At 32.2% G+C, this 26,355-nt stretch overlaps 1 protein-coding gene across 1 annotated transcript; it reads right to left on the reverse strand.

Annotated features, from left to right (window-relative positions):
- Positions 1–2,201: 2,201 nt before the first annotated feature.
- On the reverse strand, positions 2,202–8,525 carry LOC115724635 (uncharacterized). The gene is made up of 7 exons (XM_061115494.1): positions 8,154–8,525; positions 7,799–7,953; positions 7,314–7,562; positions 6,743–6,877; positions 5,263–5,445; positions 4,137–4,298; positions 2,202–2,791 (listed from the first exon to the last, which is right to left on the reverse strand). The coding sequence occupies exons 1-7, from the start codon at positions 8,476–8,478 to the stop codon at positions 2,405–2,407; spliced, it is 1,596 nt and encodes a 531-aa protein (XP_060971477.1). The 5' UTR covers positions 8,479–8,525; the 3' UTR covers positions 2,202–2,404.
- Between the last annotated feature and the right edge of the window lie 17,830 nt (positions 8,526–26,355).

The following is a 26,355-nucleotide window of genomic DNA, read 5'->3' on the forward strand; positions in this document are numbered from 1 at the left end:
AGGTTTCCTAAACTTTATATGTGTTTAATTTCATTGTTTTAGAAATTCATATTAGGATGTTAATGAAACATACTTGTTAGTAAATCTAGATCTTGGTAAAACATATTCCAGCAACTTTCCGTTCAGGTTGGCCAACTCACTTAAATCTGGAAAGAAGGTAAGAACTGTGTATAATGTGTAATATGAATATGCGAATGTATGTATATGTTAAGTATACATGCATGCTTTTATGTTTGTTACACTACCAACACTTGTATGGTTATGGTACAAAGTGCATGGGTATATTGTATATTGTTAAGGAGTATATTACGGTGATACCACCACAAGTATGAGAAAGTACAAGGTGTGTGTGGTATATCACTCAGTGGTACTCAGGGTACGAAATAAACCCTACCAACACTCGTACAATGAAGTACGTAGTGTATGTGGTACAGTGGTTGTACCCTAGTATGGAACGTTCTTACTCATCTGTTAAGCCTTGTAAATAGGTGTATGGACGCCTAGATACAAGTCGATATTATATGATATGTTATATGCTTTTCTTACTGAGTCTGTCTGCTCATAGTTCTGCTTCCATGTGTAGGTAAAGGAAAGGCGAAAGCTGAACAGGAGTGAGCCTGAGCTAGGATGAGGTTGTACATGTCATGGCAGCGCGACTTGGAGCGTTCGATCTCAGGACATCGGAGTTGTTATTTTGTAGTTGTTGTGCAACCTGACATATGTATTTTGGAATATGTTGTAAAAAGTTTAAAAACAGGATCTCTGCTTTGTATATATTTATGTAAAGATTATAAAGTTTTATATTTAATATAAAGTTTTAATTTGACACGATGTTTGAGAAAAATTTTTGGTTAGCAAAGATAGCACTGTAATTGAAAAATCACTGTAGCGTGCCTTAGCATTAGGGCGTTACAGTGGCTCTACCAACACTATATCAAGATAAGAGTTGATACAAGGTTAAAATGGTAATTTGGCAATTCTTAAAAAAATTGTTCTTTGAGACAAAAATACAATTATATGATAATTTGAGTTGAATAATTAATTATGTAATTTCAAAATTATATTTAATTAATTAAATATAAATTTTTGCAAATTTAATAGTAAAAGAAATTAATTTTATGAAATAGTTATTTTATTTATGTGACAGAAAATAAATGAAGAAAGTCAAAAATTATTCTTGATTTATTTATTTAAAGGTAATGATAATAATGAAGATCTTTTATAATTTTGAAAAATAGCGTTCATTAATAAAATAGAAATTTAGATCTCATATTTATTACAAATAATATTAGCTGGAATAGTTGGCACTGTAACTATATTAGTTAAGTTTTAAACATAAAACTATTATGAACTGCAAAATTACAAAATCTAAGGATAAAGACAAAATTACAACTCAAAAAATACCTAAAAAGTATTACAATTCAGTATATAATTATCAATGGTCCAAACAGAATCGTCTCCTTACAAAATCTTGACCACTGTCTCAGAATCTTTCTCAATGATAATAACGATGATCATCAATTTGATTTTGAATTTAAAATTTAAATTGAAACATTGACTCTGTTGGTTAAAGCATATACTAAATTTGAAATATGATTAAAAATAATTAGAATTTTTGTCTCACAACTTTTTATACTACAAGTTGTGCCCATGTGGTATACGACTTGTTAATAATACCCTTTAAAATATAACTTTTACAACAATAGAACCCTTTCATTACTTTTTATTTAATTTTATCATCAAATAAGTGGAGTTATAAATAGTAGTTGATAAATGAATACAAATTAAGTACATTTTATTTTATTTTTTCACTTTAATAATTAAAAATAAAAATATGAATTATTATAAAAAAAGAAAAAAAAATCTTGTCTTTTATCATTCATTAACATAAAAAAAAAAAAAAAGTACAAATCAGTTAATTTACATCCTTTTATCAACTATATCAACTAGTATTCACTTCACTCATTTTACCATAAATTAAATAAAATATAATAAAAAAACCTACATTACTGTAAAAGTTTATAAAAAAAGAAAGTCTTTTCATTTATTATTCATTAACAAAAAAGAAAAAAAAATAGTTAACTTGCATCTATTTATCAACTACTATCTACTTCACTCAAAAATATTATTAACAAGCCCTATAGTTCAAAAAGCAAAAATGTTAATTATTCTTTTAAAAAAGATCATTTCCACCAAAAGAATGATTGCAAGCTATACAAATTTATTAGAAGGCAACTGAACTGTTTATATTTATCTGGTGTTCTTTGATTGCGACTATAGATGACGACAATAATGAATATTTTGCTTCTTAGACAAATTTAATTAGGCCATAATACAATTAACCCCATGATAAAAATTAAGATAATGGTTATCTTGTCTTCAAATTCAGCTTCATCTGACATGTTTAAATAAGTGACAAAAAACGTAGACTCATTTTCTTGATCAGGCCATGGTCAGATTTCTTAATGTTAGTAATCAACCGTTGGTACTCTGCCAAAGAAGACTCACTTAACGGTTCCAAAAACTCACATCTGGCCAAGATATTAGGCGGTGGTACTCCGGCAATAAGGTTGGTGTCAAGTTTTGGCTTACCATTTTTAAGCTCTTTAGGCACTTCAAGACAAGTACTTTCGAGCGCTGATGGAGATGCGCCGGGGATTACTTCTTGCTTAAATGGAATCGCTCTGCTAGCTTGCAAGCAAAATTCTATCCACTGATGTATGAGAGGAGATGGCCCTCGAATCCTTCCCCCAATTCGATTTGTTTCGAGCCTAGATGCAGCAGGGATGGCCTTGAAAAAAATAATACATAATGTCACAAATCAGTGAAAATATAAATTTCATAATAAAATGGTTTAAGTTATTAATTTGTATTCAGAAAGTTGGCTGAGATTTACTCTGGTTCCTTAATAGGAACACACACTAATCTCTCTCTGTTAAGGGTAATAGAAATACATGACTTGCAGAAAGCTCTAATAGTCTTTCAAAAGCATAATATTAGACAAATTTCTTCTTTTTTTCTTTCCAACTAGAATTCTCGCCTAACCATACAATATTTGGGGACTGGGAAACTATAGCAATTGCTACACACATTGATTCAATATCAATATCATCTTATGACTACCACAAGGATTTGGGATTGGTGTCTGAATGAATTTCAGATCCATTGGTGCATGCCAAAGTGTTGCGAGGAGCTTTTAGTTTAAGGTATTTAGATGCAAAAAAGCATTTTTTGGAGAACAGGGATGGCGGAAGTGTGGTGAGCAATATGGGTGAAAAGGAATGAAGGACCGTTTGAGATTAAAAATAATGTAAAAGAGACTTGGGACAGAGCGAATATTGGGTAGCCATTCAGCTCTTCAATTAGAGAATTTAATAATGACTGTTAGGAATTTCCACATCAAATCTCTCAAAAGAAGATGAATCTTCAATCAAAATCTAAAAGTACTTCTCTTATTGTTTATAAAAATCTGAAATTACAAATAAAGTTCCAAACTTTCAAGAGATTTCGATCTCTCCCAACTAGAGTTTCTGCTCTCCCAAACTCTAAGCAAAACCTCCATATATGACAGTTATCATGATTAAATAAGGCTATTTAGTTTGCCCCTCAAATATGCATTATTGTGCCCTTACATTTTTCAACCCGTTATAAATTGTCCCCTAATTATTCAAAGTGCTGTAAATTAATCCTTTCTATCAGGTTTTGTACCTAATGATGGCGTAAATGTTTATACCATTGCCACATCACACACTACACGTGTAATTTAAAATTAAAAAAATGTGTATTTTTAATTAATCATTAAACTAAAAATCAATTAATGATTTAAAAAAAATTAAGTAAAAAATAAATTATAACATTTTAAATTAATGATGTGATAATAGTTTAAGTAGCCAAATCATCATTTTGTTTGTCATATGTGACAAAACATGAATAGTTCAAGGACTATTTCAACGCGTTGAAAAATTTAAGGACATAATAATGCATACGTCATATGTCGGGGGCAATATGAATGGTAACTAAGAAAAAAATATATATTTTCTGTTACTGCTTAAACGTAAAATTAAATAACGCTATTTCATTTGAAGTTGTAGTAAAAAGAAAGGAAATTTAGTGTAAAAATTTGAAACAAGGCATACCCAAAGATCTGCCCAGAGACTAGATCCAGACTTGGGAACAACTACTGCAACATTAGACATCCGCTTTGCAAATGGAATGACATCACTGCTCCACCCAACAGCCACCCAAACATCTCCAACTCCAAATGCTTTTAGGTAGTGTGTATTATCGAATAACCGAACCTGCATATAGCCAATGGAGATGAAACAATACAAAGTAAAAACAGAATTGAGTTCACTTAAGCACCATTTTGGAGCCTTATACTAGTTGGATACCCAGAAGTGTGTAAAATATTGTCACCAATAGATACATCACTTTTCAAATATATGTTTAAAATTTGAATGAGCATAGTGAATCATAACTGTATTAAACTTAAGAACTTACAGATGGAGCTGACATGCCTGAGTCTACTCAAACAAATTGTACGAACAACGTGGAAATATTAGTTTACAGCTGTAAATATATCAGATTTATATCTATAATAAGATAAATTTGGGTATATATTTTAGTTAATTCTTATTTGTATGTATTTCACGTTTATGTATTGCGCTAAGTTTATAGGATCACATTTATAGCACTGATCTGTGGGTTTGCATTTATCTTTTACATAAAACGTACAAGAAGATATACGAAAAATAGAGAAGAATTTCAAACTTCTCCTCTTTGCCATATCTATCTTTTTCACATGATATCAGAATATTTTCTTATAATATTAATAAAATAAAGTCACACATAGACAACAGCTTTTCACAAAATCCAGGAAGGTAACACAACTACATATTACATCAAGACCTCCCATTCTATTGTGTTTTTCCTCTTTGGAAAAGTACACCTATAGGTTAGTACTTATAAATAGTTTAATGTATTAAATTAGGCGAAACATAATTGAAAATAAAACAAAAGGTGCACAAAATTTAGTGGCCCATGTTGTGAATATATTAGTCTCCCATATGTTAAGTGGCTGCATTTAAGCCCCAAGAGGCCTTGAGCAAGTGATCTGTTTACTTGGCTGTCTTCCATTTTCTTTCTTTTTCATAATCAATTTTTACTGATCTAAAGAGTTACATATTAAGATATGGTAACCCCTGTTGTATTGTCTACATTATCAATATAGCACAACTTTTATGGCTTAAATGTCATCTATACCTGATTTGCAAGAAATGCTAGATTTTGCTGGACAGCATCTGTGCCACCATCAACATCCAAATTGATGTTGTTTATGTTATATGAAGCTCCCATATACTTCAGAACTGCACCAACAACCTCTCTTGGAGAATTAACCATTGCTATCCTTCCTTGAAGTTCAGGCCGCCATAAATCTGCCCAGTCCTGCAGTAGCAGTAATGCCATGTCAGAGTAACAGACTTCGTAATATTTACTTGATTAGTAAAAGTGTTGTTCAATTTTTTACATCGATATATGTTGCCATCACCTTCCTGAGCCAGTAGAATAAACTTTGAATTTGAAAATTTTTAAAAGAAAAACTAATTCTCTTGCGCCCTCTTCATTGAAAACAATGATACTGGAAGAACATGAATGCAGTAAAATCTTCCATTTCTGTAATCGTCAAATATACAAGGAGAATAAACTTCCTGGAGACTTTCTTTTAATGGGGCATATCAGTTGGAGGATAAAGTATGGTCTACATATATCATGAACAATCAAAATATGACCTCAAGCTTCTTATCAATTGCGCATTCTGAGATTAAATATGGCAACAATTAACTGATCATGGACCCTAACTGTATGTTTTAGATTGCGGTCTTCTTGAAAAAAGGATAAGTTGGATTAGGGGCTGTCTCACTTCAACAACCCATTTACATACAGTGAATGGAATGCCTCTGTAAGTTTCCTGTGACTAAGGATGGGATTTTGTGAGGATTGATGGACAAGGTAAAACAGGAGTTTGATATTGAAGCTAATTGAGGACAATGATAATGCAGACACATGCACATCTAAGTTAGAGCTAGTCTTTCAAGAATGTGATATAGAATATACTATGTATGCAAAGGCCAAGATAAGATTTTAAACATGTTGCAGAGTTTGATTATCATCAGCTATTTCAGGTTTGAAGATTAACTTGATGAGATTAAAAGCTCAAATGAGAGTATGTGAGGCTGGTTGGGTTACTTAATTTGGTTACCGTTGTCCTATTCACATTAGTTTTTGGGCTCCATGCTGGAGATTCATGAGGAAAGAAATTACAGTGATTTATTTGGCCCTTCCTATCCAACTTTTTTTGGGAATCTTCAGAACTCCTTGTTAAGTAAACCAGTAGCTTCTGTTGTGGAGAAACTGAAGCCCTATTTACTGTGAGAAGGAAGAAAGTTGGCTCAAGAGATTGTTTTAGTGTACAGCAGCAAACATGGCATACAAGTCCATGGTTAGGATTCTATGCTTGCTACTTGGTTCAAATGATTCACTTGATAGTTTAGTTCTCAAATTCTCAATGGTTAAAGGAGTTTCTAACAATGCTGTCATAATAGAGGATGTGGTCTTGATTCTCTTGAGCAAAAGTAATCTACATAATTACAACTGCAGTACGCATAAAAAGAGATAAATATATACATAATATTTTCTGTTAGAACGATGCAAATACCATCGAATGAGTAGTGAATGAAGTTACCTCTATTGGAGCCAGATTCTGCTTTTGAAATTTACTCTTCTTGTAGGCTATCACCATGCAACCCCACCGATACGGAGCAGCCCATATTTTACCATCAGGATCAATACACCCATCATGGTTCCTGCGTAGATATACCTGAGATTCTTTTAGCAAAAAGCTTATTGTGGATAACAATAATGACAATAATAATGATAATAATCTCATGTGAAGTTATACCAATAATATTGAAGAGCAAGCTTGCTTTTAAACTTGGACAACTAAAAAAAGACATACGTGTCAAAGTTGAATAACATTCCAACTCTGTCTTATTTGCATATCTTAATGTTGACTGTCTTTTATCCCACTTTTTTTTAAAATCTATAACAAGACAAAAGGATAAGCATGACATAGACTAGATCAACTAGAAATAAGACTTACACATAATATACAAATATTATATATACATATATATATATATGTATGTATGGATGCATACTTATCTGGAGCATGCATGATGTAACTCAAAATTTCAATAATAATTTAGATGAATATGCTACTCAGAAAAGAAGAGGAGACGAGATTCTTTTCTTACTTTCCATTGGGTGCTTAGCCCTTTAAACCAGTCTTGATCTTCTACCCCTTCTAGGGGCTCAAGTAGAGACTTCTTAATAGCATAACTGAGCCATGAGTCACCAACACTAACCATATCAGCTGCCACAACAGATGACGACCCAACATTACCATTGTCAAAGACTGTTGCTAGATTAGAAAAGATGCCCTCAAGATTTCCGTGATACTTCAATTGAAATTTTAATCTCTTTCCTTGGGCTTGCATAAACTCCTTCATGTCAAAAAGAAATTAAAATGACAAACTATATTAACTATTAATGTACTCAGAAACATGGCTAGCAGCAGAGTAGATGTAAGCACAAAATAGTAAACTGAAAAGATAAACAAAAACCAACTGTTTTGAGGTACTCAAGTTAGGAACTACTTGCAACAGAGATTTATTCAAACTGAAGAGAAAGAGGCATTTTACATATGTTCAAATTGAAGAAAAGGAGAGTTGCTACTGACCTTAATCCATGAAGGAGGTACAGAGCCACGTAGAGCAGAAATTTTCAAAGGTACAGTCAAAGCATACGTTTTGGATTTCCAAGTTTTGAATGCTTCTTCCAACTTTTTATCATCTAAATTTTCCACACTATCAACTATTTTCAGCTCTTGATTATCTGCTTTGCGTCACAAGATATACAGTTACAGTTATATCAACCAAGCCCTAAAAAAGAAGACGGCACCCAGTATCTATATAGAGAGAGAGAGAGAGAGAGAGAGAGAGAGAGAGAGATGTGTGTGTGTGTGTATATATCTTACATTTTGTGCACAAAAGCATACAATTACAACCCAAACTCTTATACATATAAGAAAATACCTTGAGCTGATTCTTCTTCTCGCAGTGCCGAAGACTCCAAAGGAGGAAGTGAGGGAAATTGAACTGAAGAAGTAGAGCAGGCACGGGCCCCAAAAGCAAAGCCAATGCCAATAAAGAGAACTGCAGAGGCAGCGAGTCGAGACAAAACCTGAGGAGACGAAGCCTCGGTGTCGGAGTGACAGGAAATGACCACCGCCAGAGAATGCAATTTGACATGGCGGCGATTGGAGATCCTGATGTTGCTGAAGTGAAGAGGCGTCAAAGGAGCGTAAGAAGAAAGAGAGTTGGGCAATGAGAAACAGTTTTGGGTCGGCAAAGCAACCATGTTTGTTGCTATTGGTTTTGACGGGTGCTTCTGTAATAAGCCTGATTTCTGATATAATAATGCTTCAATTTTTTTTCATTATTATTTTTTATTTTTTATTTTTTTTATGTAAGCGTTTATATATTACAATGATATATAATCTGGACTCGAACCAACACTTCCAACACACAAAGTGATTTTTTTTTATTTTTTATTTCTTATTTTTAAATAATAATGCTTCAATTTTGATAGTTTGATTTGTTTGGGATTTGAAAATAATTTTATGTTTTTGAAAACTTAAAATTGGTGTGGTGTTTTCAAAAATTAAATTTAAATATGATTTTGAGTTTTAAGCTAAAAAATGAAAACAACAATTTTATGTTTTCTATGTTTTCAAATCATTGAATTTAAAAGCTCTTCAAATACTCTTTTACTTTTTTATTTTGAGATTCTCAACCAATCACAAATCCAACTTTTTAAAATTTAAAAACACAAAATTACACTACAACCAATCAAATTTTTAAAAATAAATTTTCACATACGTGATTCCTCGCGGCTTCTCCAATGGGATTGTAAAATGCTAAATATGGTGGAGTTATTGACACAATATTATTTTATCTAGTGCGGTGAATATAAGTTGAGTCCTTAGACACGATAACAAATAGTACTTTTTTTATATTTATTAATCAAAAATATTTTTATATTATATTTTATTAAAATATATTTCATAAAATGAGTGGGTTGTCTAATATACATTCATTATATATTTAAGTCTAGCATATACTTTACATTAATTTAAGGAATCTAATATGCACATTATATATAAAAGTGTGTATATCTTAAAGAATATAAAAATGGAGAAAAAAATTAAAATAAATAAAGTGCGGTGGGTATACAATGCAATTTTCTCATAAAAAACAGATACGAATCCAAAAGGCAAGAGCACGATTAGATACCAAAAAAATACGAGCTTGGACACGACACGACACGATGCTACAAATAAGCATGACATGGCATAAAAAAAATATGTCTTCAAGTACGACACAACGCGAGAAGCACGAAAGCCACGACACGTATATATGAATAGACTAGCCCGAAAAGCACGACACACAATAAGCTTAAAAAGTACGGCACAACATATTAAAAAACTTATAATTTATTAATAATATTAAAATATGAATTTATTGATTATAAATTATAAATAAGGTAAAATAATAAAAAAAACTTAAATATTATATTTATTTATAAATGTGATATAAAAATATTGAGTGTTTATAAGTAAATATTTAAATTCTAATGATGTTGATAATTTTTTATATGATTATCTGTAAAATATTGTTTAAAAGTTATATAAATAGAACTAGAATTTTGAAATATACATTTATTTTAGTAATTGTAAAAAAAATATATGAAAAAGTAAAGCACGAATTTAAGTCTAAATATGAAAACAGACTGACCTGTTTAAGAAATACGAGTCGGCACGAGCAAAGCACGTCACGAAAATATTGAACCTATAGGGCGTGTCGGGCCTACCCTTTAAAATATTGGCACGACACGACACGGCCCATATTTTTTTATGGGAAGACACGACACATCCTATTTTTTAAAAAGCACGAATAAAAACGAGTCGGGCCAGTACGGCACGCACAAACTTACAGCACTAGTTCCAACCAAACACTAAATATCACAAGAGTCTACAGTGTCTCACTACTAATAGTGGGATACAGTAAACTACGATAATTTTTATTATTATTATTTATTTATTAATAATTTAATAACCATTTTATATAAAAAATAATTAAATAATTTAATGTTTCTAAATTGGATTTTAAGATTAATTATCATTTAACTAAGAGAACCCAATTGGAATTTTTGAAAAAATATAAACGAGTTAAGAGTCATGCGCGTTTTAAGACCAAAAAAAAGGGCTTCGCTACTGTCCTGATTATAGGAAACCAATTCCAAAATGGTCTACCGATTTTCAGCAGGAATGCATAGGTTTTCGTGCATAGCAATTATAAATAGATAGTTTTTCATTCCATGCCTATAAATACTACTTTTTACACAAAATTGTGGGTGGCTGAGCTTCTATTCATATCATCATATCATTCTAAGTGTTTTAAGTTAAAATTTTATCATTTTAACATAAACACACCAACCACACACTTTGAGCCAAACTTGTTCTTATTTTCTATAATGTGCTAACAATTCTCTCTGAGATTTCAAATTGTATTTCATCTTATTAGAGAGAATTTACTTTGTATTTCAAAATTATATTTCCATTATGTTGAGGTGAGATTGACATCGGTATTTAAATAACTCAGTTGTAGGTGAGGTTGACACCGGCTTTGTAAACAACTTGAATAGAATGAGATGCCACTATAAATATCCGAGAGTGAAATTGGCATTCAAAAATACGGAGAGGTTGATAGTCATTTGAAAAACTATTGGTTGAGGTGAAGTTGGCACAAATGGAAAAACAAGTCGGTTGGTGATATTGGCTCTTCAACAATATGATGAGGTTAATAATCCTTGGAAGAAAACTATTGTGAAAGTTTTAAGGGTTAGCCAAGCTGGTTAAATTGGCTCATTAATTAAACTTAAAACTAGGCCTATAGCTTTGAAGACCAAGGACGTAGGTGACTTTGTTCCACCAAACCTTGTAAAAATTGAGAGTTTGCAAATTCTACCCCTAATCTTCTTACATTTCAAGTTTGCTATTTGTTTATACATGTGATTATCTTTGGTATTGCATTAAACTTGAATATTTGCATAAATTGTCTTTAGGGTTTTTAAGTTTCCGAAATTAGTTTAAATTTTTAATTCACCCCTTCTTGGAAACATATCTTAGTTTAACACTTAGTAAATCGTACTAGCAACTGTTGATTAAAGATTTTATACTTTAATATGTTGCTGGCTATTTAATTCATTGTGTGGATCTTAATTCTCTCGTGCCAGTACAAGATCACAACTTCATAAATTTAAATAAGAATTTTTTTGATATTTATACTCTATACTAGATAGATGTTACGTGCCAAGTCACGTATTATAATTTTAAAATTAATAATATTCAATGTAGTGATAATCATTAAAATTTGAAAGCATAATAGTGATTTAAATAAAAACAAAAATTATTATTATACTTTGTAATAGTAATTAAAAAAATTATTATTTGTCCTAAATTTATCTTCGCAATTAATGAAAATGCTCATCTGGTTAAACTATCAAAACATTCAAATTTAATTTAAAATAATATTAAAATTTAACTAATTCTAAATATCAAAATTTGAAAATAATTTTTAATAAAAAAAATAAACAATATGAACAAATTTATTATTAATTGCAACACTTTAGGTGGATTAATTATATTTAGGTTTAACTAACTACATCGATGCTCACCCTTTACGTGCCAACATCTAATAATTTGTTATTTTTTTTATTTAAAAAAAAAAGTCACTCAATAATTTCTCATAAATCAAGAATTCTATTATATAGTCACATTTTATATAGAATAGATTTAAATTATTAAGTAATAATTTAATAATTAAACTTAATTAAATTATTCACGAACAACTCTATTTTTCTAAATTAATAAGCTTAAAAATGTAAGAAATAACTCTTTATTCAAGAGTTATATTCAATCACTCAGCTCCAACTTCATCCAGTCTCGCGTTGTTGTAGTTTGTCGACCTTCAATTCATCTTATGGCATTGTCGTCTTCTTCGTTTGGGGGCTTTCTCTAGTGGTATCACCTCTGATATTTCTACCGTCAAGATCAAGGATAAATCGTTGATTTGTACCACTAATTAGCTTATTTGTTTTTCAAAGAGGAACCACAAGGACCTACTTAGATGGGATATTTTCATTTTTTAATCATTTCTTTTGAACTTCAATTATTACTATTAACTTCTTATGTTAGCTTTTGCTTGTTAAAAAAACTTAAGAGTTAAGATTACATTTTTTTTAATCTGATCTTCTACAAATTTCTTGCAACTATAGTCCAACAACCTCCATCTTTATCGGCAATTAAAATTCGACAACCTCCATCTTTAGTGGTAATACAAAATCGATGAGCTCCATCTTCAAGCAATCAAAATCTAGTGACCTCAATCATTAGCAACAATGTGAGCTTTCATTTGTAAAGGGTGAATTCCTCCCGTAAAATCCAAATCACTAATCTCATCTCTGTAATTTTCAAATTTCATTGCATTTTAGTTGAAGTGTTTAAAGAAGGTAAGTATTCCAAGATGATTGTGTTCTTTGTTTTTGTTTTAATTATTTAAAAATTTAATTTTGGTGCTATGTCCATAGCTGCAACACTCGTACGTCCAACAACATAGTAGCAGTAGAGGCATAATTCATCAAAATTGTTCTACGAAATTTGAGAAGGTAATACAATATTATTTATGTAAAATATATTTTATAAAATTAGAAATGAAAATAATGTATCGTAAAACAGTAAAAAAAAGTTATTTACAGCTAAATTCTCTGAACTAACAGAGTTTGGCATGATCAACTCCCTTTACTTAAGTTTTGGGAGCAGAACTCCCTAAACCACAGAATTGTTTTGCTCTCCACCTTTCCGTTAGTTTTTGGCTGTAAAATATCAAATAGACCTACACATTGTACACATGGCATGATTTCATTAATCCACATCATTTTATTTATTCAAATATTAAAAAATCATAAAAGAATATTCTTAAAAAATATATATTTTTCTTCTTCTAAAACCCTAATTTCTATTTTTCTCTCTCTCAGCTCCTCTTCTGTGGACTAATAAAATCATGCCACGTGTACAATGTGACAGGTCTATTTGGCATTTAACAGCCAAAAACTAACAAAAAAGTGGAAATCAAAACAATTCTGTAGTTTGGGGAGTTCTACCCAAAAAAATTCAATAAGAGAGGTTGATCGTACCAAACTCCGTAGTTCAATGAATTTAGCCACAAATTACTCTAAAAAATGTTAAACTTCCGTATAACTAGTAATTCCCCTAAAAAAATTTATTCTCATAAAACTATGTATAAAAATTGTTAAATTTGAATAATAATAATAATAATAATAATAATAATAATAATGTGTAGCCTGTTATAAAATAATATAGAATAATATAAAGTAGATAAGAAGAAAAGAAGAAGATGATGAAGAGAGAAAGAGAAACTGAATGAGAATTTCTTAATTGTTTATTCCAATAAAGTGAACCCCTATTTATACAAAAAAAAAATATATGACTAAGAGAATGAGAAATTAAATTAATATAATAAAGGAAAATACAACCAACCATTAATGGTGATAATTAATTTGGTGATTTGGACATCCATAAATAATATTTCGTAACACTCTCTCTTGGATGTCCATAAAAAACTGTCTCATTAAAAACCTTGCTAAAAACTTGGTCAAAAGAAAAGGAGTGTAGTGTAAACTAACTCTCCCTCATTTAGGCATTCGTGAAGATCTTCTAATCGACGAATTCTAATCTTGTGAGCTACCTTCTCAAATGATGATGTTGGTAATGACTTTGTGAATAAGTTTACAAGATTGACACTTGATTGAATTTGTTGAACATCAATATAGTCATTCTCCTTAAGATCATGAGTTAATAAGAATTTGGTGAAAATACCTTTAGCTCTATCTTCTTCATTATATCTTTAGTTGAGCAATGCATTTCGTGTTATCTTCATAGAAAAATGCTTGTGTTGATACTTCTTTATTGAGTGTAATCCTTATGTTTCCCGAATATATTATGTCAATGATCTCACTCCCACACATTTTGTACTTGCTTCATAAAGTGCAAGTATGTTAACATGATTTAAAGTTACCTCGTTAAAAACCTTGTCAGGAAAACTCAGTGGGACAAAACTTAAGCTAAGGAAAAAAGAGTGCAATATATGTTTCATATTCATAACTATTTGCAAGTTGCCTCTTTAAAAACCTTGCCAAAAAAAACCCAATGGGACAAAACCTGAGCTGAGGGAAAAAGAGTGCAACATGAATATGTCTCCCCCTCATGCACATATGATCCACAATTATTTTTGGTGATAATATATCTCATAAGATTATTGTTATCACTTTTAAAATATCACGTATATTATCTATGATCATATATTTTCTATAACTCTTCCAAAGAATGTGTGAACTTCTAAATTATGGATGAGGGGTTTCTGGAACATCAATATTTATCCAACTAATTGTATCATTCATGTGTGTATGTAACTTTGTTCGTACCAAAGTTTAAAATTTTAAGTAAATATGAACATAACACATTAATGATAATATAAATTTTCATTTGTGAGAATGATGGTACTCCAAGGCTATTTGTTTCATCTTGTTTTATGATCTTAATTTCCATATCAAATGATCATATATCTATAATTCTTGATGCATATGAAGTACTTCAGGACTTCTCTACTGATGAACAAACTTTATACATTTAATATTTTTCAATATACAAAAGAAATAAAAGTTTGTTCTTCAATCATTTATAATATAATCAAAAACTCTTCAAGAGTCTATCACAACGTACAATTAACGAATTTATATTGCATAGACAACCATACGTATTTTCCAAACAACAATTTACTTACATATATTTATTTCATACAAAGATCTTTGTCATATAGTGTGCGCGTATTTAAATTTATATCACTTAAGACATGTATTAAATTCTTCTAGAATTTTTAAATAAGACTTATTTCAAATTCTTACTATATTAGGAGCTCTAAATAAATAATCTTTTGTTGCAACATTTATGTGACGCTTATAAATCTTCATAAAACATATTACAGGCTATAATCAAATTATGATTATATTTTCTTAATATTTAAGCCTTATTTCAATCAATCTCATGTCTATGCAAACTTTGTACAACAATTCATTATGTACAAATACATATATGCAAATTTCTCATTAGAAATATTTATTTGCACACTCTACATGTCTTACTTCACTTTATGCGAGTAAACTTGTCTGAACTGCGTCATAATATTTTGGCCAAAAACAAAATGTATGTCGATAATTCTCGACAAATCTAATACCATAATCCTTGCTATCTCATGTTAGTTTATTGCATATGCACACATTCAACATCTATTTTTGACAAAAAATTTCAGTATATCATAATTTCCTCCCATATTGACATAACTTATAAAGATCTCTTTAAATTACATATTTTTCAAATATGTTTATCATTTATAGGTACCTATATAGAACCACTTCAGGGATTCAATTATGATCAAATGTGTTATGTCTAACTTCTCTTGTGAGTCTCTTCTAAAGAAACGTTTCCATCACGGTTATCATTTTTAAATCATCAATACTTTATAACATTAAGGTATCTCTATGAGTACCTCTAATTTAACAACTTCAGGACAGATCAAATGAACATTTATTCATAATTTCTACATTTTTAATTTATGCTTTAGGCGTTTTCATCAACTCATTCTAACTCAACCTTGAAATATTGATTTGTTGTTGGTATATATCATTTTGAACTATATCGTTCTTATATACTTTGTACAAGGATCCTCTTTTAAAAATTATCATCGATCCCAACTACTTCTCTCCCCTTGATCGAGAGAATTTTTAAAAATTGTGATATCTAATAATATTAATACACGTGAAGGGATTTCAATATATCACAATGAATCAATATTTGTTTAAACTCATATATACTATATGACATTGAAATTCAGGTTCAATAAACTTCAAGTTCAAGTTCAATAGTTATGAACTTAATTCATTTCTTAGAATGATTCATACGTGTATAATTAGAAATACATAAATTCATAAATTTTGTAAATCCATGATCATATGATCTTAACACATCAATAAGAAACTATGCAATAAAAAATTAACAATGGCTCGAGATTGTTAAAGAAATATAATTAAATATTTTTCTTCAAAAATAATTTAATATATTTATTTTCTAGATAAATACATAAAATCATATATATTAAAATGAATTATATTAGCTAAATAATTATCAATAAAAATATAAATTTATCTTATAAACAAGTATAAAATATAAACTAAATGAAATACTACATATATATATTTTTTAAAAAATTAAAAATATGAAAATATACTTTCATTTTTTTATGTGCAAATATATGCACATTCTTCTTTTGAGACTTATAAATTAACAATGAGAAGAATCTTTTGGTTCTTCAATAAAATTTAGTCAAATTCTTTGATAATTTATTGCATATGATTAATCATGTCAAAATAACTCAATTCATGAACTTCAGGTTCACTATAATTTGTATTTCAATGAAATTTTCATAAAGTAATGTAAAATCACTACAACATATAAGTAATCATTACAAGTTTTATTTTTATATACACGAATAAAATAATTATATTATTCTCTAAAACATATACACTCTTCAGGAGTCACTATTATGTTTATCAAACTTTATATTTCTTCAAGAATCACTATCATCAATTTAATGAAGTGTATAATTTAAAAAGTACATGACAACTTCATTATATTGTTGTAATGATCAAATAGATATAACCATAATATAACTTTCATTTTTCTTCGTATCTTTCTAACAAGTCATCTAATTTATTAATAGACTATTCATCTGTCTAATTATTATGACTTGTCACTTTCATAACTAGATAAAAATTATACATCTAGGTACATACAAAGATATTTTATAACTCCAAGTTGCAATTGCATGTAAGACTACTTCGGGAAGCTTTTCAAATAATCATTTTGTGATTCTTTATTACTTTGATTATATTAGATTATATTAGATCACAGACAAATATTAATAAATTATAAATGCACTTCTAGGAATATGCAAACTGAATTAAGTAGTAAATGTATATATACATGTAATGACCGCTTTAGTAATTTGGATTAGTAAAGGCAATTAGCACTAATTTTTATTATTTTATTATTATTCATGAATTTATTTAATTGTGGACCCCAATATTTAAAAATAAGTATTAGAGTTATAATTTCTCAATTCCGGAGATTTTATTAAACTCTAGGGTAATTATTTAGCTTATATGTGAAATATGCAATTTTTGTAATTTTTGCTCGGCGACAACGGAAAATGCGATGGATGGCTAGATTGATCACATGGGTAAGTTTAGAACCTTATTTCTTAGTGGAAAATATTTTAGAGAAATTAAAATATTGGGATTGAGCGGGGTTATGGAATTTGACCATTTTACCCCTAGCTTTTGGAGCACCTAAGTTATTAACTTAAAGGGCAAGTTAGTAATTTGGTTTGGGGTTGGGTGGCTGCCTAGGAGTGTGGCACGTGGCCACTTGTTTTCAGCCAAGGGAAATGGATTTTCCCAAATTTGATTTATCTCATTTTGTAAAAAAAAAACTTAAGAAAGAAATACCAAAAAGAAGAACTCTCTCTCCTTCCTTCTTTCTCTCTTCGAAACCAGCAAGGCCAAGGGGATTTGCTGCTGAATTTTGGAGTTTTCAGCTAAGGATTCAAGCTAGGTTCAAGTGGAGGTAAACCCTAGACCATTATTTACATGTTTTTGAAGTTTTTCTTTAGTTTGAACTTGTGAAATTGAGTTTCAATGGCTGTTAGGGTTAGAGTTGTTTAGGGTTCAAACTTTAGGGTTCATTTGAGTTGATTTAAGTTCCTAGCAGCTGGTTTTGTTGATTGGTTTGAGTTTTATGCAATTTTGAGCTTTGAGTTCAAAGCTTTGAGGTTTAGTGGCAACTTGAGATTTATTGGTTTGCTCTGTGAAATACTGGCTGGAATTTATTGTTTATGCCGTAATTAGGTACTCTGGAAGGTTTCATGGCAATTGGTGGAGAATTGAGCAAAAAATGAAAGGTTTTGGGAAACCTGGTGCAAACTGGCTAGCCGGTTTGCAGGGCCACAAAAACCGGCTAGTCGGTTTTGGCAGGGTTCCCCGGGCCTTTTATTTTCTCAATTTTTGCCTTTTCGATGCCTCGGTTGGGTGTTTCCCCATTTCCAGAGTTAGAATAACCCATTGGGGATATAGCAGAACTTAGGGTTTTGGTTTTGAGTTTCCCGGGATTAGGTTTTTAATCATGTAACTTACCCAGTTTCAAAATGTGATTAGGGCATCCATCTAGCACGAGATTTCCGTTCAGGTTGGCCAGCACACTTGAATTCAGAAATTAGGTAAGAACTGAATATAATATGTGATGTGATTATCTGAATGTATGTATATGTGATTGTATATGCATGCTTAGATTGTTATAAACACTACCAACACTTGTATGGATATGATACAGAGTGCATTGGTATAGTGAGTGTTGTTGTTGTGAGTATGACACAGTGATACCGACACGAGTACGGGAAAGTGCTAAGGTGTGTGGTATATCACTCAGTGGTACTCAGGGTACGAAATAAACCCTACCAACACTCGTACAGTGAGGTACGTTGTGTATGTGGTATAGCGGCTGTACCCTAATATTGAACGTTCATGCTCATCTGTTAAGCCCTGTAAATAGGTATATGGGCGCCTAATTACAGGTCGGAAATTATATGATATGTTATATGCATTTCTTACTGAGTCTGTCGACTCACAGTTCTGCTTCCATGTGTAGGTAAAGGAAAGGCGAAGGCTGAACAGGAGTGAACCTGAGCTCGGGTAGGATTGTACATGTCAAAGCAGCGCGACCTGGAGTGTTCGGTCTCGGGACATCAGGGGACTGTATTTTGATAGTCGCTGTGCGACCTGTAATTTGTGTATTTTGGAATATTAACTTTAAAAAGTTTGAAAACGGGATCCCGACACTTGTAAATATTTTATTATATTATAAAGTTTAATATTTAATACAAAAGTTTGAATTTGACACGATTTTTGAGAAAAATTCTTTGATTAGCAAAGATTGCACTGTAATTGAAATAGCACTGTAGCGTGCCTTAGCATTAGGGCGTTACAATTTTGGTATCAAAGCCGCCAGGTTTGTCTACCGAAGCTTGCTAAGACATGTATAATCTTCACCAGAGAAAGCTTGGTTCACGGTTCAGTAAGCCCGCACTTGTTTAGTATTTTAAATAATTGTGAATGTGAAAGCATGTTAGGAAGCATATTAGATTTTAATTAATTATTTTAAAGTGTGTTGCCTTTAAGTCCTTAAGAGCGGCGTTAAGTTTTGATCGCTGTCTAACTTGCCTGGCTTATAGAGTCTCAGGCTAAGTCCTATTAAATGGACGCCGCGTGAAATACAAGAAGTCAGGGTGGTATGGTTGAGACCGGAGGCGGTCAGAGGAATCCCCAAAAATCCTCGTGGTCGCAGCCGTGGCCGTGGCAGAGCTCAGGGTGGTCGCCCTATAAATCCACCCCAAGCTCTTCCGGACTGGGAGCAAAGATTTGCGGAAATGCAAGATCGGATCCGCCAACAAGATGAAGAGATTCAAAGATTGAGGCAGCAGGGTCCTCCTGTCGTGCCTCCTCAAGTTACTCAGGCCGTTGCAGTTCCAGCGGTGCCAGCAGAACAACCTGTTGTTGGCAACCGTATGGAGCCGTTGTATGAAAGGTTCCGGAAGCAGGCACCTCCAGTGTTTCTGGGAGGTCCGGATGTAATGAAGGGTGAGCAGTGGCTCACAGTGATCGAGCGTATCCTCAATTTTATGGGAGTGGTTGGTAATGACTGGGTGACATGCGCCACTTTCCAGTTTCAGGAAGACGCTCTCGTGTGGTGGGAGTTGATAACCCTCACTCGGGACGTCACAGTGATGACCTGGGAAGAATTCAAGGAGTTGTTTAACTCCAAATATTACAATGAAGCTGTCCACAGTGCAAAGCGGAAGGAGTTCACTGAACTGGTTCAAACTGAGGGAATGTCTGTTACCGAGTATACGACAAAGTTTGACCGTCTGGCCAAGCTTGCAGCGGGAATTGTGCCAACTGACTTTAGCAAAAAAGAGAAATATTTGGCTGGGTTGAGTGCAAAGATTAGGCACGATTTGGTGATTACTACTACCGAGGCAACCACATATGCAGAAATGGTTGAAAAGGCTTTGAGAGCCGACGGTGCAGTGAAATTTCTTCAGGAGCCCCGGGTGATTCCGAGTGTTGGTGGAACCCCCACTGTTCCTACTCCTATCTATGGTAGGGACGGTGGTGACTCCACCACTAAGCAGAAAAGGAAAGTGATTCCAGCATCTAGTGGCTCACGGCAAAGTAAGCGGTTCCGTGGGAACCAAGGCAGAGGTGGACGCCAGGGTTACTCTTACCCTGAGTGTCCACGGTGCAAGAAACATCATCCGGGAGAGTGTAACTGGAAAACATGCTTCTTGTGTGGCATGGTGGGGCATTTCAAGAAAGATTGCCCCCATGCAAAGAAAGAGAAGCCAAAAGCTGAGGTGAAACCGGTTCCTGCTCGAGTGTTCGCTATCACCCAAGCTGATGCTGCAGCCAGTCCTTCTGTTGTGACAGGTCAGCTTCCCGTCAACAACTCCTTGTTTACAGTTTTATTTGATTCAGGAGCTACACACTCATATGTAGCTACAAGAGTAATTGATCTTCTGGGTAGGCTTTGTGATATTTTAGAAAGAGGGTTTGGAACCCTAATGCCTAGCGGGGAATTGGTTATCTCTAATAGGCGCATTAGGTCTATGCCGGTTAGGATCGAAGATAGGGAGTTGAGCGCTGACCTTATAGAATTGAAATTAACTGAGTTTGATATTATATTGGGAATGGATTTTCTGTCCAAGTATTCGGCCAGTATAGATTGTAAGCGAAAAATGGTGATTTTCCAGCCAGAAGGTGAAGATCCATTTGTTTATGTTGGATCAGTTCAGGGGTCTCAGATCCCGGTTATTTCTGTATTAAGGGCTAGAGATTTACTATGCAGTGGCTGTGTAGGATTTCTAGCCGTGGTAATTGACTCCAGCAGACCTGAAACATTTGGGCTTGAGGTAGTCAGGGTGGTGAAAGATTTTCTTAACGTGTTTCCCGAGGAGTTGCCGGGATTGCCGCCACAGCGAGAGATTGATTTTGTAATTGATTTGGCACCTGGAGTCAAACCTGTTTCTAAAGCTCCATATAGGATGGCTCCAGCAGAACTCAAGGAGCTTAAGTTGCAACTTCAGGGGATGCTTGATATTGGGTTTATCCGACCCAGTGTGTCGCCCTGGGGAGCTCCAGTTCTGTTCGTGAAAAAGAAGGATGGTTCCCTCAGAATGTGTATCGATTATCGGGAACTAAACAAGCTGACGATTAAGAACAAGTACCCGTTGCCCAGAATTGATGATCTATTCGATCAGCTTCAGGGAAAGATAGTGTTTTCAAAGATTGATCTACGATCTGGTTATCATCAACTCAGAATTCGAGAGGAGGACATACCGAAGACTGCTTTTCGAACTAGATACGGGCACTATGAGTTTCTGGTAATGTCATTCGGATTGACTAATGCTCCTGCGGTCTTTATGGATCTCATGAATAGAGTATTCAAGGATTTCCTTGATAACTGCGTTATAGTGTTTATCGATGACATTCTTGTATACTCTCAGTCAGAAGAGGAGCACGAGCATCATCTTCGAATGGTATTGCAGCGACTTAGGGATCACAAGTTGTATGCAAAGTTCAAAAAGTGCGAATTCTGGTTGTCTGAGGTGTCCTTTCTGGGTCATATTGTTGGGAAGAATGGGATTATGGTTGATCCAAACAAGGTAGAATCAGTGAAGAATTGGCCGAGGCCAAAGTCTGTGACGGAGGTTTGAAGTTTTCTCGGTTTAGCAGGGTATTATCGGCGTTTCGTCGAAGGATTTTCTAAAATTTCTATGCCCCTAACCGAATTGACCAAGAAAAATCAAAAATTTGTGTGGTCAGATGAGTGTGAAACAAGCTTTCAGGAGTTGAAGCAACGTTTGATAACAGCTCCGGTGTTAGCTTTGCCATCAGATCAAGAGAAATTCGTGGTGTACTGTGATGCATCCACACAGGGTCTGGGATGTGTTTTGATGCAAGCTGACAGAGTCATAGCCTATGCCTCTCGTCAACTGAAAGATTATGAGCAGTGTTATCCAACTCATGACTTAGAACTTGCTGCTGTGGTTTTTGCTCTAAAGATCTGGCGACATTATCTTTACGGTGAGAAGTGTGAGATTTATACTGATCATAAGAGTCTCAAATACTTTTACACCCAGAAAGATTTGAATATGAGGCAGAGAAGGTGGTAATTCTCGACAAATCTAATACCATAATCTTGCTATCTCATGTTAGTTTATTGCATATGCACACATTCAACATCTATTGTTGACAAAAATTTCAGTATATCATAATTTCCTCCAATATTGACATAACTTATAGAGATCTCTTTAAATTACATATTTTTCAAATATGTTTATCATTTATAGGTACCTATATAGAACCACTTCAGGAATTCAATTATGATCCAATGTGTTATGTCTAACTTCTCTTATGAGTCTCTTCTAAAGAAACGTTTCCATCACGGTTATCATTTTTAAAACATCAATACTTTATAACATTAAGGTATCTCTATGAGTACCTCTAATTTAGCAACTTCAGGACAGATCAAATGAACATTTATTCATAATTTCTACATTTTTAATTTATGCTTTAGGCGTTTTCATCAACTCATTCTAACTCAACTTTGAAATATTGATTTGTTGTTGGTATATATCATTTTGAACTATATCGTTCTTATATACTTTGTACAAGGATCCTCTTTTAAAAATTATCATCGATCCCAACTACTTCTCTCCCCTTGATCGAGAGAATTTTTAAAAATTGTGATATATAATAATATTAATACACCTGAAGGAATTTCAATATATCACAATGAATCAATATTTGTTTAAACTCATATATACTATATGACATTGAAATTCAGGTTCAATAAACTTCAAGTTCAAGTTCAATAGTTATGAACTTAATTCATTTCTTAGAATGATTCATACGTGTATAATTAGAAATACATAAATTCACAAATTTTATAAATCCATGATCATATGATCTTATCACATCAATAAGAAACTATGCAATAAAAAACTTAACAATGGCTCGAGATTGTTAAAGAAATATAATTAAATATTTTTCTTCAAAAATAATTTAATATATTTATTTTCTAGATAAATAAATAAAATGATATATATTAAAATGAATTATATTAGCTAAATAATCATCAATAAAAATATAAATTTATCTTATAAACAAGTATAAAATATAAACTAAATGAAATACTACATATATATTTTTTAAAAAATTAAAAATATGAAAATATACTTTCATTTTTTTTATGTGCAAATATATGCACATTCTTCTTTTGAGACTTATAAATTAACAATGAGAAGAATCTTCTGGTTCTTCAACAAAATTTAGTCAAATTCTTTGATAATTTATTGCATATGATTAATCATGTCAAAATAACTCAATTCATGAACTTCAGGTTCACTATAATTTGTATTTCAATGAAATTTTCATAAAGTAATGTAAAATCACTACAACATATAAGTAATCATTACAAGTTTTATTTTTATATACACGAATAAAATAATTATATTATTCTCTAAAACATATACACTTTTCAGGAGTCACTATTATGTTTATCAAACTTTATATTTCTTCAAGAATCACTATCATCAATTTAATGAAGTGTATAATTTAAAAAGTACATGACAACTTCATTATATTGTTGTAATGATCAAATAGATATAACCATAATATAACATTCATTTTTCTTCGTATCTTTCTAACAAGTCATCTAATTTATTAATAGACTATTCATCAGTCTAATTATTATGACTTGTCACTTTCATAACTAGATAAAAATTATACATCTAGGTACATACAAAGATATTTTATAACTCCAAGTTGCAATTGCATGTAAGACTTCTTCAGGAAGCTTTTCAAATAATCATTTTGTGATTCTTTATTACTTTGATTATATTAGATTATATTAGATCACAGACAAATATTAATAAATTATATATGGACTTCTAGCAATATGCAAACTGAATTAAGTAGTAAATGTATATATACATGTAATGACTGCTTTAGTAATTTGGATTAGTAAAGGCAATTAACACTAATTTTTATTATTTTATTATTATTCTTGAATTTATTTAATTGTGCACCCCAATATTTAGAAATAAATATTAGAGTTATAATTTCTCAATTCCAGAGATTTTATTAAACTCTAGGGGTATTATTTAGCTTATATGTGAAATATGCAATTTTTGTAATTTTTGCTCGGCGACAACGGAAAATGCGATGGATGGCTAGATTGATCACATGGGTAAGTTTAGAACCTTATTTCTTAGTGGGAAATATTTTAGAGAAATTAAAATATTGGGATTGAGCGGGGTTATGGAATTTGACCATTTCACCCCTAGCTTTTGGAGCACCTAAGTTATTAACTTAAAGGGCAAATTAGTAATTTTGTTTGGGGTTGGGTGGCTGCCTAGGAGTGTGGCACGTGGCCACTTATGTTCAGCCAAGGGAAATTGATTTTTCCCTAATTTTGATTTATCCCATTTTGTAAAAAAAAAAACTTAAGAAAGAAATACCAAAAAGAAGAACTCTCTCTCCTTCCTTCTTTCTCTCTTCGAAACCAGCAAGGCCAAGGGGATTTGCTGCTGAATTTTGGAGTTTTCGGCTAAGGATTCAAGCTAGGTTCAAGTGGAGGTAAACCCTAGACCATTATTTACATGTTTTTGAAGTTTTTCTTTAGTTTGAACTTGTGAAATTGAGTTTCAGGGGCTGTTAGGGTTAGAGTTGTTTAGGGTTCAAATTTTAGGGTTCATTTGAGTTGATTTAAGTTCCTAGCAGCTGGTTTTGTTGATTGGTTTGAGTTTTATGCAATTTTGAGCTTTGAGCTTTAATGGCAACTTGAGATTTATTGGTTTGCTCTGTGAAATACTGGCTGGAATTTATTGTTTATGCCCTAATTAGGTACTCTGGAAGGTTTCATGGCAATTGGTGGAGAATTGAGCAACAAATGAAATGTTTTGGAAAACCTGGTGCAAACCGGCTAGCCGGTTTGCATTTGCATGGCCACAAAAACCGGCTAGCCGGTTTTGGCAGGGTTCCCCGGGCCTTTCATTTTCTCAATTTTTGCCTTTTTGATGCCTTGGTTGGGTGTTTCCCCATTTCCAGAGTTAGAATAACCCATTGGGGATATAGCAGAACCTAGGGTTTTGGTTTTGGGTTTCCCGGGATTAGGTTTTTAATCATGTAACTTACCCGGTTTTAAAATGTGATTAGCGCATCCATCTAGCACGAGATTTCCGTTCAGGTCGGCCAACACACTTGAATTCGGAAATCAGTTAAGAACTGAATATAATATGTGATGTGATTATCTGAATGTATGTATATGTGATTGTATATGCATGCTTAGATTGTTATAAACACTACCAACACTTGTATGGATATGATACAGAGTGCATTGGTATAGTGAGTGTTGTATTGGGAATTATTTTACCAGGATCTTAGATCTACTCACAAGTATGTTGATTAACACCCTAAATATGAACTTCTAAAACAATTATGAAATAAACACATATAAAGTATTAGAAACCTTACATTGGGTGCAGCGGAATAATATGACTCCTTCCGTTCATATATCTAGCCCTTGATTCCTTTCTGTATCAGAGCATTATCAATATCTGAACCTGTATCTCTTTCTCTCCTTCTTTAGTACTGATCTCCTTCTTGTTGAACGTCTTTCTTCACGATCTTCCTCACTATGATTGAGGTATCACTTGCTGTGTGTGGGCACTACTCTAATCACTAAGAGATTTCGAAATTTCAAGGAAGAAGAAAGAGAGAGAAGTGGCGGCTAAGGTTTAGAGAGAAAAGGCTCAGGTTTTTCTCTGAAGGAAATCAGAAAGTTGAGTGTAAATTTCTTGAAGCCTTCACTATCTATTTATAACATTCCACTAGGGTTAGGTTTGAATTATTTGGCATTAAAATAAT

Source organism: Cannabis sativa, chromosome 5 (assembly GCF_029168945.1).
Source record: "Cannabis sativa cultivar Pink pepper isolate KNU-18-1 chromosome 5, ASM2916894v1, whole genome shotgun sequence".
Taxonomy (NCBI): domain Eukaryota; kingdom Viridiplantae; phylum Streptophyta; class Magnoliopsida; order Rosales; family Cannabaceae; genus Cannabis; species Cannabis sativa.